At 40.3% G+C, this 13913-nt stretch overlaps 1 protein-coding gene across 2 annotated transcripts in view; it reads right to left on the bottom strand.

Moving 5' to 3' along the window:
• MAGI3 (membrane associated guanylate kinase, WW and PDZ domain containing 3) overlaps nucleotides 1–13913 on the bottom strand; it is a 238322-nt gene that overhangs the window by 47960 nt on the left and 176449 nt on the right. For both annotated transcript variants that reach the window (XM_059375780.1, XM_059375779.1), the window contains exons 7-8: nucleotides 7305–7362; nucleotides 3103–3197 (exon numbers count right to left, since the gene is read on the bottom strand). In XM_059375780.1, coding sequence (XP_059231763.1) covers nucleotides 3103–3197; nucleotides 7305–7362 — 153 coding nt within the window. The remainder of the gene's footprint in view (nucleotides 1–3102; nucleotides 3198–7304; nucleotides 7363–13913) is intronic.

Below are 13913 nucleotides of genomic sequence, written 5' to 3'. Positions count from 1 at the left end.
TAATCTCACAAAACAAACTGAGGGTTGCCGGGGGGAGGGGGTTTGGGAGAAGGGGGTGGGATTATGGACATTGGGGAGGGTATGTGATTTGGTGAGTGCTGTGAAGTGTGTAAACCTGTTGATTCACAGACCTGTATCCCTGGGGATAAAAATATATGTTTATCAAAAATAAAAAATTAAAAAAAAAAAAAAAAGAATAACATTTGCCTCCTATGGGCAAAACTAGAAAATCAGCATAGGACACATGAGATTCAGATGTGCAAACATTAGAAGGGGGAGAAGGCAGCTCTAGCTAATACCTAATTTTGAAACTGTGAATAAAACAGCCAAAGCTAATGACAAGTTGGTCAGAATTAGGTCTTGTCAGAATTAAACACAGAGAATAAGAAAAGCACAAAGGCACGGTGTTTGATTCTAAAATACCTGATTTTAAGTCCAAACCATGGGGTTTAGTTGAGTGATCTTGGAATGTTATTTGACCTCTTATTTTTATTTATTTTTATTTTTATTATTTGACATTGTAAAGTCTCAGTTGCTTCATCTATAAAATAGGAGTAGTAGTACACCTCATTCATGGGATTGTTATAGGGATTAAACTAGGCCAAGCTTCAATAGCACAGGCAACAGGGCCTGACAAATAGTAAGTGCTCAATAAACGTACAGGAGCACAAACACATGCATCCTGGCTCAGAAACTGGGTACTTCTGTCCTTGTGGCAAGCGTATCATTGGAATGGATGCATCCAACAACAGTAACCTGATGCTATCAAGGCATCTAAATGGGGACCATAATATTAACCTCGCAGAGATATTTTGAGTTTTAGCTGAGATGATGTATACAGAGCATCCAACTGCATACCTGACCCAGTAGCTCAATAAATGGTAGCCATCATTCTTCAAGAACTAGCATAACTTCTACCATTTCTAGGAAGTTTTTCTTGCCCTCTCCACAGTCAGATTTAATTTCTCTCTCCTCTGTTCCAAGTCTCTCCTTTGTTATGTCTGCTATCATACTATCTCTTCCCCTACCTATATCACGAGCTCCTGAAAGACAAAGCCTAAGTTATTATTCTCCTTTTGATGCCCAGCTCATGAGAGTGCCTGGTTACCCAGATTATTAACACATCCACACTCACACCCGTGCTCCCTGCCCTTGAGGAGCTTAGAGTTCAGTAAGGGAGAGAAGATCGCCCTTGATACATGGCCATGAAGACATGGGCATTCAGGAACTGTATGTTTTAATGCAAAGAACTCTGAATTTAAAACTCTATAAAACTAAGTGCAAATTCTGGCTTGATACTCACTATGATTCTAAGCAAAAGGCTTCTCTTCACTGAAGTCTCAGTTTCCATACGTGCAGTGGGGATTCACTTCTCTCTCAACTTAGTGTCCTCTGTCTAGCCTCTCTGAATCAAGGCTATCAAAACAAGTAACTGCACCCCATCTCTGCTTTGTCACTCACCATTCCTTCTTCATTCTACTGCATTTTTACTTCCTGTCCACTTGCTTTTGCTAGAGTGACAAATCACCTCCACGTTGTTGACCTCAGTGTGTGCGTTTCAATTTTTGCCTTTCTGGACTATTCAGCAACATGGGACACAAACACTCAACTTCTTTTTGAGACTCATTCCTTCTCGTGGTTGCCTCTCCCTACAACCTCATCTTTTTTTACTTTTTCTAACCATTTCTCTCTGTCCTCTGGCCCCTGGACCACCATTTCATGCGTCTGTGGCTTTATATATTCTGTTCCTTCTACCTGGCAGGCCTTCTTGTTCCTTTAAAATTATCAACGGTCTGATTTAACTTTTCTGGACACTTCAAGATCCATTCTTAATGTGTCCTCTGCTTTGAAAGTTCCTGTGTCCTTGACTTTCTCCACCAAAGGAGAAGTGAGCACTCCCTCCTTCACGCCACCTATTAATAAGTTTCTATTAATACAACATGTACATCTCTATTAATAACAATGAGACCTAGTATTTATTGCCCACCATTTTGCCAGATAGCATTGTAAGCACTTTCTATATATTAATTTGCATGCTCAGAACCGCCTTACACTGTAAATACTCTTTTCATTCCTATTTCATTGATGAAGAAAAAGAAGCACAAAGAGTTTAGGGAATTCATCCAAGGTTACATATTTGGGATTCACATCTGCTCCACTCTCCACACACTTAACTACTCTCCGAGGATGGCACCGAACACCATCTATAACCATTAATTTCTTGCATCAGCCTGTGAACTCTTGAGGGCAAGACCTGTCTTACTCCTAATTGTTTTTGAATACTGTGTGATTGGCAGAGCACTAGGCACATAGTAGGTGCTCAGAAATATTTGTTAAATAAAAATGCTTGCTAAATCAAATGCAAAACCTAAGGGACAGGACTATGTTTCTAAAGAGTAGTTGTAAGAAACAAGTGCCTCTTTTGTGGACAACAGAAGAGAAGTCTACTTGATTTGTACAGTATGACCGCACAGACAGAACGCCGGTTATTAGGACAGATAGAGGAGGGGGGAGAAATGAGGGGGGATGAGTGGAACGTAAGAAATTCTCAGGCAGCTTTTTCAAAATACACGTGGCTAGGCTCATAAAAATGTTAGGATCTATGTATTTTAAAAATATTCCCCAAATGATACTGAATGACTGATGCCCTGCCATCCCACGCTGGGAATCAATGATACAGGCAAATACTATGATGGATTTATTCCTATAAGTTAATAAAGAATCCTGGATGGTCCCACATATTAGACCTAAGCATTAACTTGGGAGAAACACATAATGGATTAGAGATCTCAGACTGTCCTGGCCCGAAACACTGGGAAACAATGCAGTCTTTGTACCACAACCTCAAGCCCATAACAAAACTATTCAATACCTTTTGCCAACTATTTCACACTTCCCATCTAAGCAACCTGGGAAAATCCCAGTGTTCTCAAAAAGTTTAGATGTTTTATTAAGATTATTCCTATCTTCACAGCGACAAAAATCAGATATTCTCTGTTGCACCTCAACACTTCAACAATAAAAAGTTCCAGATTATTTTCATTAATTCAGCACATAAATTTCAAAGGCATTCTTAGAAGAAAAGACAGGAAAACATTCTACCTGGTTTTGAAGATCCAGTATCGGCCTGTCCTAACTGCTTTTTCCTCTTGGCTTCTTCCACTGGATTTTCAAACTGGGTTTTCTGGTTAAGGTGACTGTAAAAGTAGACAAACAAGAATTTCAGTTTAAAATGAAAGAGTTATGTTATTTTTAAGTAGGCTGTTAGACCATTTCATCCCCATAGGTGAAGGGGCAAACATGTATCTCTAGACTGTGGAACTCAGAGAAGCTGAAAGATGGTAGCGGAAGGGCTTTTGGCAACGAAAGAAAGACCCATGGAAAATGCCTAAAAGTGAAAGCTGCTGAAACATTCACTATAGCTTCTGCATCGAGGTGCCCAACAGAGCCAATAATAGTTTTCAAAGCTGTAGGAGACGCCCTCACATTTAATGCAATCAGAACAGTTGGTAATGGATCAGTTCACTTTCTAAAAGGCAGTTAAAGGTAGGAGGATTTTAATTCAAGTTTCTTTCAAATGAAGTAGCTGTGAAGATGCTTTTGGAAAAATTTGAGTACAGAAGCTTTCTTGAATTTTACTATTATTTTTCCAACTGACTGACCCACATCAATTTAGCGCTATAACTAAGAAAGAGATTTGCTTTTATCAATTTCTGTCACAGAACAACTCTTCTACACTTAACTTTTTTCATAATTATATAATAATTAAAATAATGATGTAATCACGATAGAAATTTAGCTGGTATTTCTGGTTTGGGAATGTTCACAACTGCTTTGGAAAGCACACAAGTCTGTGAGGGAAAGCAGAACGGCCTGGGGACACCAAGGGTGAGCAAATGGCTAACAATGGTCAATGCGTGACGGGTAGTAACAGTACGTTTCGGGGGGAAGGTGGGCAGAGCACTGGTCAGTCTGGCAAACCAGTCAGTGGGATATTGGTTAAGAATGCAATTACTGCACACAAGTTATTTAAACAAGTTCCGATACAGAAGCAATGGGAATCACAGTCTAGTACTTCCATGGTACAGATGTATTTCAGCCAAATGACAGCATTTTCCTGTAGAATCCACTTTAATGAGAAGTAACATTAGCAAATACCAACAATTAAATATCAAATCATGAGAATCTCAGATTATGACTGCCTTTAGATAGGGTGAATATTACAAAATTTGCCTACAAATGGTCCGACAAGTTGGATAATTACTTTGCCATCTGTGAACATTAATGGCGGTGATGGAGGAGGGTAGCAAGGACCCACCAGGGCAAGGTGTGCTGGTTTTCTCTATGTCATTTAGGCTTCTGGTGCATTATTAACTCTGCAACAGATGTAGTTGTTTCAGAGTTCTAAACATGGCAAGTTCCATTCGAAATTCTTTGGGTGTGATTTCGCGAACTCTCAAGTACGCTTCTGCTTCCTACCAAGGTGAGGCCCTTATCATTGAGTTAACTGATAAGCCCTCGGGGGGAAAATGGAGATCTTTGGTATTAAGTTAGGAACCAATTATTTATTAGGTACCAATATTTTACATGTTCTTGAAAGAAAAAAATAAAAGCACCAGAAACTGACACTCAGCAAAGAATAAACCTGTTTAGCATAAATCCTGGCTCTCTTTAACGTCATCAGTTGGAATGACTCATTTTGCCACCTAGGCATTAAAACATAAAAAGTAGTAATTTGTATTTATACTCTATTGTACTGTGTGGGAGAGGAGAGTAGAAGTATGCAAGTGAGTAATCCCTTCCCTGAAAACTCTTTGACAAAAGACTGTAAGATTTTAGTGCAGGGAGTAATTGCATCTGTCACCTTAAACTACTTGGATTAAAATGCTACCCAAATAACAAAACAAAACATAAAAGTTAAAACACTCTCCTTTTCATTTAGTTACTTATACTCACAATATTGTTTAGATGTAAGAGATTTTGTTTTCCATATAACTAGCTATGGGAAGGAAGTAAGACAGGCGTACCTCACAGATTACAGAGAAAACTTGTTTAAACAAGGGTAGCAAAGAAGCATGACTAAATCAAGGGCATATAACTTGGAATGTCATCTGCATTAATATTTTGTGTATCATAGGTGGATTTCAAAAATTCATCTCCACAAACAAGATCTTTATTCTATCTATCATGAGATATGTGAGCAGAGGTATATTTTGACTTTGAAACCCAAGTGCGTCAAGACATTCAATGCAATACAGGAAGACCACATTTCTAAATACGTATGCATTCTTATAGAAGGCCTGCCATTAAATTTTTGGAACAATTCTTTTTTCAAAAATAAATTAATCCATTTCAGAATCTCATCCCCGAAAATAAATACTTGCAAAGAAAAAGTGCCATTGCAGTTGGTGTTACTACTACAAGGCTCTGCCAAAAGCAATCACTGTGCCATCTGGTTTGACAAAGTGAGAGCGCCAAAGAGTAGCCATTCAAGTAACAGCTTTTTATCTCCATCAGTAAACTCACTGCAGATTACTATGGTCGGGATTCAAAACCTGACTAATCTGGGAATCAAGCCACACTCCGTAGCTCAGCTGACTCCCTGCTAATGTGCATCTTGAGTACAGCCTGCTCTTTCTTAATCTAATAAATTACCCTCCTGCAAAATGAGCCTGTTCTGGGAACAATCAGACAAAATCATGTCGCCACTGCTGTTGCCTCTCATTCAGGCGATCTTACACACGCTCTGTGACAACTGGGAGTGGGTCACTTCAGGATTCACCCGAAAGTTGCTTCAATATGGTATCTTTGCTTAATGAGAATCAGATCGTTTAGCCCAAGATTTTGTAAGAGGCAAATGACTTTCACCTCTTGACCATGTATTCAAATTTACTTGGCACAGACAATAAGAGAGTGAGAATCATTATTGCAGAAATGTGCAGCAGTGTCAATGGTAATTAATAGTTTATTGAAGCCAAATTTAAATAGGCTAAACAGCTGGGGGGGGGGACCCACAAAACCTTTTCAGTAGGCCTTCCAATAGTCCTTTGACTAAGAAACAGTTGTTTTATTTTAACTAAATATGCTTTAGAAAAAACCACCACAGTAAAAGAGCTGCTGTCTACTTTTCACATGACAATATCAACAAGATACTAAACAACACCATGAAACTAAGAAGGCACAGCCTTCCAAAGGAACCAAAGTGTTGACCCTGTGGATTTATATACTGAAGAGCCAAACTGAACTGTTCGTAGGGTACACGTTCGATTTTAAGAAATCATTCCAAAAATCTAGTCTCAGGGACTCCAAGAACAATCTACACATTCTCATAAAGACAAGATGTACCCTTGAAATAAAGGTGACATTGTGTGCCAACTATACTTTGTTAAAGTAAAAAGACTAGGGTCAGGACAGGAATCAGAGATACTACAGGGATAAATACTAGGAAATGACATTTGTTTACACCAAGAAGTGATGAAAAATTAATAAGCAATCCTAGATCTAGAAGATCCCCATTTGGTTACTTTCTCAGGTAATGATATTTGGCCTTCACTACCTCGGCAGTAGGTTCAGACTCCTAGTTTCTGGGTACGTGGCAGCAACATTTCTGAGGCAGTTATCTGCCTGAGGTCAAAATTTTACTCATAGCATTTGGAAAGGAAGCAATCGCTCATCATCACAATGTCGCAATTGCATACATGAAAAGAGGGAAAGAAGAATCTGAGGACGTTGAGAACACCCTGACTTCTCTAACATAGGCAGGTGTTCTGTGCTCCGCTCCGACACACACTTAAGTTTAAATTTAACCGTAGCAGCTGTGTAAGAAACAACCTCTTCCCCCTGAAGTGTTTCTTGATTAACTCCCTGGAAGACAGAGCATTTCTAATCCAGTACTCCAAAACTTTGGATCATTACGGCTCACTGCCCTTACAGTGCTTTTGCCGCCTTCACGACCAAATAGCTGTGGGGCTGGAAGTGACCGTAACAGTTCATCTAGTCCATGCCTCCATTTCACAGTCTTCTATACGCTACTTTCCTCTTCAGATGCCGTGGTCGTAATGGTAACACTCCCAGCTACTCATCAGCGTGGCCACGTCCCTCTCGCTCTGTTTACTTCAAAGCCAAGTTCTGGGGAGCCCAGAACCACTGAAGTAAATGCTCCTGTCCCTACTTCTAACTCCCCTCATGGAACGCCTCAGAAGCTGGGTTGCCGAGACATAAAGTGTTGTATTCGGGTGATCCCCTAAAGCTGTACAGTGAAGGGAAGACGTTTGGGAGAGTTTGAACTGAGGTAACAAACTTACTCGACGTAGTATGTCCCGTACTGTGGGTCTTCTATCTTCTCCCAGCCATAAGGAAGTTCTGGGGGGGAAAAAAAGGGAGTAAAAAGCCAGATTCGAAACCAACAGAGAAGAATTCACTATGAGTGAATTTAAGTGTCTTTTAGTTCATGCCACTCATATTTGGGAGACCGGCCAAAAGCTGAGGATTTGCTTTCAAAAAACAAACAGGGCTTGGGTCTGACTGGCTTCTTCAGGAGCTAGCGAGTGTCTCAGCAGGTAATTAGGAGCCCAGAACAAAAGATGACCTTCAACTCAAACGTGTTTACCTGAATCAGAAGCCATAAAACGTTAATTATTTAAAAAATCGGCTGGTGTAGATCCTTCATTTAAACAGCTTGATAATGTCAGTGCAAGACACACTGGCCCTCTGGTTTAGTACAAGCAGCGGCTGCTTGTTCCATTCTTTGCCATTATACGTAAGACTTGTCAATTTTGTCTGTTATTCTGCCCCACTCTCCCCCTAAAAAAAAGTCCAGCCTTGGATTTTTTTCCTTTCAGATGAGCAATTGAGATTTCCTTTACATCTAAGAAAATACCCACTTTCCCTTGCATTAACTTGAACTTTGGAAGGAAAATGTGAAATAATGACCACAGTCCCTTTGTAGAATCTATATTTGGGTCTGGTAACAAAGAACTATCTTACATAGGATTTTTTTTTTTTTTTTTAAGAATTTTATTTATTTACTTGACAGAGAGAGATCACAAGTAGGCAGAGAGGCAGGCAGAGAGAGAGGAAGGGAAGCAGGCCCCTGCTGAGCAGAGAGCCCGATGTGGGACTCCATCCCAGGACCCTGAGATTATGACCTGAGCCGAAGGCAGTGGCTTAGCCACTGAGCCACCCAGGCGCCCACATGGGATTGTTATATATTATTCATTCCAGGTAACTGACCAATGAAATAGACCTAGAAAAACTGACAGTAGGTGAATATCTGATAGCTTAAAAAAGAAAAAAAAAATCTGGTCTCTACAAAAGAAACTGACCCTGTCAAGAAAGAACCCTCTTTTCTTTCCCATTGTTTTCCAAGTTAAGGCTTCTGAAGAATCATTTTATTAGTAAGACATGGATTCACTTGGCAGGAATGTTCCTAGCAGGTGGTTTTAGTGCTAACAATTTATACATAGGAGCCAAGCAAAAAGGAGTTGTTTTCTTTTTTTTTTTAAAAAAACCCACAGTTACACGCTATGATGATCCATACTTTTATTTTCAATTTCTTTTAAAGTGTTTTCCTGCTAGGATCTCACACACACACATGCAATGTATACTAGACAACAAGTAGGCTTAGAATATATTCAAAGCTTTATTAATTTTCTCCCACTTAGCGTAGTTTTGATGCACTGACTTTCTAGGTAAAAATTTCACTGTAATGTAGCTGACAAGATATACGAACTGTTATGTGCTAATAAAGTTATTTCACATTCAGAATAAAGGCAGAGAATAAAAGACTAGCCCCTTGATGAAAGCTCTGAATCACCTTCACCCCTTTTTTCCATCATATTTCTCTGCCTCTCTCTCTCTCTCTCTGTGTGTGTGTGTGTGTGTGTGTGTGTGTGTGTGTATGATTGGTGGTTTTGAAGCTTGGTGAGTTTTTGTGGTTTTCCTTTGAAGGACCGGGCTGAAATGTCTGAGGTAGAAAAGAAGGGAATAGTTGAAAATGGCTATGTGAAAACAGAATAAAACAGCTGAGAAGAACTGAGGCATTTTTCAGCTCACTTTGATCCTCCACAGCTGTGAAGCAAAGAATTGCCAATTAAGTAAGGATAATAATTTGTGACCAGGTAACTGTTATGGGGAGAAAAGTATTTGTTGGATTGCATGTGTAAAATATGTTCTTTAATAATACTACCAAAGCATTACCATTAAGCATCCTCCATGAAAGAGATTTTTTTCTTTAATAGGGAGTTTCTTGAAATACCTCGGGAACTGAGTGGTGCTGAGTGAGGCTGGGCCCTATTACGGCACCACAACTAGATTTATGCTTTGTTTTTAGAAAAGTCTAGAGAGCTGCAAGAACTGTAGAAACCATGTGATATCTAAAAAACTCACTAAAAAGAATGTACTAATACTTAAAAAGGATAAAAGATCAACATAAATACATTTCAGCATTAATCTAGAAGTTGATTCAGCATTTTAATTAGCAACTAACAGAAAAAGCACATCCTTTTTTAGGACAGTAAATAAAATGGTAATTTATTCTCTGGGTTACTTTTAGTTATGGCTTTAATTCCTCACCACTGAGAGCCTTAGCCAGTTTTCTGTAGGGCAGATTAATGCAGATAAAGAAGCGGTTATTATTTACCCATTCAAAATAAAGTTAATAAAAGTAACACTAAAACACTCAGCAGTTTTATACATTATCCAGTGGGTCAATTAATTCACTGGCTTCCTTCCCTTTTTTCCTCTCCCTCTCTTCCTCCTCTTTTCTTCTTCCTTAGGCAAAAATAATTAGAAACACAACACAGTTCTTGACCTCAAAAAGTTCACAGTCTAAGCAGAAAGGCAGAAAAGATAAATTACATAATAAAGATAAACACCAGCTTTTGAGGGTGTGTGTGTGCTGAGGAATGACATCAATTGCCTGGTAAGCTATCAAGAAAGCCTTCTAGAAGAGGGTGATGTTTGAGCAGTCTTGGAGGAGGATTTGGAAATGGGGAGAAGGGGGCCATTCCGACAGGTCAAAGAGCGCTGAAGGGTTAAGAATGGGTGGGATTTTCAGTAATTACAAATAATTTGATAGGACTGGAGTGAAGGTTGTATGCAAGGTGCTTATCTCATAGGCAAGCACCAAATCACATTTCTTGAGTGCCACGTTAATGACTGTGATCTTTATCTAGGTGACAATGGAACTGATCATGCTGGACAAAGACAAGATTAAATTTATATTTGAGAAGGATTATGGGCAGCAGTAACAGAGGATGGACTAGATGGCATGGAGAATAAAGACAGACAAATAAGAAAATGGGCAATAGTCTGGACAAGGAGTCTCAAAGGCTGGTACTAAGACAGTGGTAGACGGAAAGGCGCGGGAGAATGTTCACAGAAGTCAGAGTAACAGGACTCAGTGATGCCCATGAAGACTGAAGGAAGAAAAGAGAAGAGGAAGCCAAGACGATTCCCAGGTTATTGGCTCTTCTGGTGTGAAACGGATACCTTATCAAATACTGATTGAATACCTACCATGAGAATAGCTGTGGGAATAGGAAAGTGGTATTCACTTGGATTTAGAGGCATTTAGGGGACAGATAAAATGTAAAAGGTCCTTGGTACTGTCCTTTGCACCACTGGACACTCAAGAGATGGCAAGCATTTAAGAGTCAGAACTGAGAGAACAAAATAAAGAGGATCCAGTGAGGAGACAGTTGAGGCTGGGACTGGCTGGGACTCAATGAGCTGGGGGGATGTGACGTCACTATTGAAGGCAGACAGGGCAGGCATACAGGAGACTGAGCTCAGTCGGAAAGGTAACATGTTCGAGGGGCCTCTGGAACATCCTGGCAGAGATATCTCATAATCTCATGGAGACTGAAACTTGGTCCTCAAAAGAGAAATGTGGGAAGATAAGGATTTGAGAGACATTGTGTTTAAAAGCCACAGCATGGGGCGCCTGGATGGCTCAGTTGGTTAAGCAACTGCCTTTGGCTCGGGTCGTGATTCCAGGATCCTGGGATCGAGTCCCACATCGGGCTCCCTGCTTGGTGGAGAGCCTGCTTCTCTCTCTCCCTCTGCCTGCTGCTCTGCTTATTTGTGCTATTTCTCTGTCAAATAAATAAATAAAATCTTAAAAAAAAAAAAAAAAAGCCAAAACAGGGGTTGCCTGGGTGGCTCAATCAGTTAAGCACCTGCCTTCAGCTCAGGCCATGATATCCAGGTCCTGGGATTGGGCCCAGCACCTGGCTCCCTGAGTCTGTTTCTCCCTCTCCCTCTGCCCCTCCCTCACCCCTGCTCATGTGCTCGCTCTCTCAAATAAATAAAATCTTAAAAAAAAAAAAAAAGTCACAGCAGTGGACAAAATTACCTGGATAAATTGTGAGCAGAACAGGTAGAGAATAGAACCGCAGGAATATTCACAATTTAAGGAGCAGATGGAGAAAGTTAAGAATAGTCAGGGGGAAGGGTGTCAAAGACAGGGAAGGGGAGCATGATCAACACTAATAAACACTCTGCAAAGCTGTCAGAACCAAAGGGCTGAAAAGAGACCACCAAATCTGGGAATCAGGAGGCTACTGGTGACCTTAAGACAAGCACTTTCACTGAAAAGGTAGGCGGCGGAAGTCAGCATATTGTAGTAGTGGGAAGTAGTGGGAAGGAAAGCAGGAGGTGGAGTCCTTAAGAAGAGATGACCTACCTTTTTTTTTTTTTCCGAAGCTTGGTTGTGGAAAAGACAGTTGAGAACTGTGAGGGGTAGGGTCAAGAGAACGTATTTATCTACTATTGAGATAAGAAAGACCTAACACCATATCTTTCTGGGCTGGAAGCCAAAGCATTCTCCCCAAAACCATTTCTGGCAGTATTAAGCAGCTGGCTGGTTCTACAGCCCATGAATTTATCTTTGTTTCCTCTTGCCCAGATAATATTTTTCTTATTTAAATATATGAATTGCAATTATTTTCTCATTGTGCAGTAGTCAGTTGATAAATCTTTTTTATCATTCCCTAAGCTCCATAATACCATCAACATTTAGTATTTTTTAGCCTTTAGTAAAAATGGAATCTTTCATCATAAAAGAGGTGGTCTGGTATAAAATGGGTTCCTGATATTTTATTTTTAGGATAACTATTTAACCAAAGCACTACCTATTTTAGTTGAATGAAGATAGATATGTACATCAATTAAACCATGGATACACCATCAAGATACAGTTGGGTTCTCGATATCAGAAGACTAGGAAGGAAAAGGGCAAGTTTTAGAAACTAAGGTTTTTCTAGAAGATCTTCAATGTTTAGCAGAATACAAGCAATAAACATCTTAAACTACAAAAACTTACATTTAAAATATCTTCATTATTATTATCCCTTATCGAGCATCTACTCTGAAAGCACTGTGGGGAACACCAGTGTAAGTCAGATTTAGTGTAGAGGGAAATAGTGAATTATGGGGCCATTTCCACCATTCAAGGAGGAGACCAAGTGCACAGTAGAAGTGGTAACATTGGCTGAGCGTCAAATAGGCTCAGGGGTCGCAACTGCGGGGTTCCCACAGTAAGTACAGGTGACCTGAGGAAGGTCTACCCAGCTGTGGGGATGGAAAGTAGCCCTTCTATCAGAAAGTTTTGAACATTCTTAGAATACTAAATGCACCTGTGGTTGCTCTATCTTAAGAAAGATATAATGAGGATGACCATATAATGACTGCTCACTTTTGAGAGTAAAAGGAGACACTATTATTAATGATGCTGGGACAAAAGGTATAAGCTGGGTTAGTTCTGGGCCAACCAAGACATATTGTCACCTTCAATGTAAAGAGCATTAGGGGGACACATTCATCCAACTTTTCAAATTTCCGCAGAGGGGAGAGAATGGGAGACACAGTGCCCTTTCTCTGAGCCCCTTTCCTTTTTTCTCCAAGGAAGAAAGTCTATCCGATCTGACTGGAGACTTTTAGACATGAATTCAGCTTGGCTCAGGCCTTGGCTCTTGAGTTCCCTCACTGTTGCCCGCATACAGTGCAGTCTGGTCTGATGTGCCAGGCCTGCCTTAGGGGAGGGGGCCTTAGCTGATCAGAGAGGCCAGAGAGCCAGACTTCAGCACTCAGCTGAAGGCTGCTTTCTATGGGGGTAAAACACCAGTAAGCCTATTTAGGTGCAGAGCTAAAGCCATGTCTGCTCACCCGCTCCCATTCTAACCCATCCCTCTGCTTCCTGGGTCTTATTTCTCTATTGACTCCCAAAGATAGACTCACTATTCATGGCCTCTGCCCAGAGCTTCATAGAGATTAAAACATATTTTCAAGGAGGCTGAAATAATCTGGGGGACAGAGTGGCTTCTTCCCTTCCCCCTTTTCCTTCTCCCCTCCTTCCAAACATTTAAGCCTCTACTGAAGGGAGAGGTAGATAAGGAAGACAAAATCACTCTTACAGAGTATATGCGTCTAGTTACTCTGCAATGTGACACATGCTCCAGTAGAAATATATCCTGTGCTACTGTTGAGCACAGAGAAGAGAACACCTAATTCTGATCCGCAGAGAATGACAGAGGAGGAGACAAAGAAATTAGACTCTAGCTAGAACTGAGCTTAGGAAGAGAAGTAGGTCTGAGTCAGGTGGACACAGGGAGTGAGGCTTGTTCCTGGCTAAAAAGATGGGTACGTGGCAGAGGCAAAGACAAAAATGTGTCCTATTTGTGACATGAAAATACTTGGGAGAAAAGAAAGAAAATACTTCAAAAAAGAAATATAGAATATAATTCAACTGTAAACTGTGACTGTAGGGAGCCATTATAGGTATTTGAACAAGGTGAGAAGTGTAAGACAGTTATATTCCAGAGAGTCACAGCCAATGTGGCCAAAGGTTTTTGATCATGTAGCCTTATCAGCAAAACACTTAACATGTGCTTCAAGATGTATATGGTTATCCA

This window comes from Mustela nigripes, chromosome 14 (genome assembly GCF_022355385.1).
Source record: "Mustela nigripes isolate SB6536 chromosome 14, MUSNIG.SB6536, whole genome shotgun sequence".
In the NCBI taxonomy this organism is placed as follows: Eukaryota; Metazoa; Chordata; class Mammalia; order Carnivora; family Mustelidae; genus Mustela; species Mustela nigripes.
Note: the sequence above shows the minus strand (reverse complement) of the source record. Positions and strands in the feature narration are given on the sequence as shown.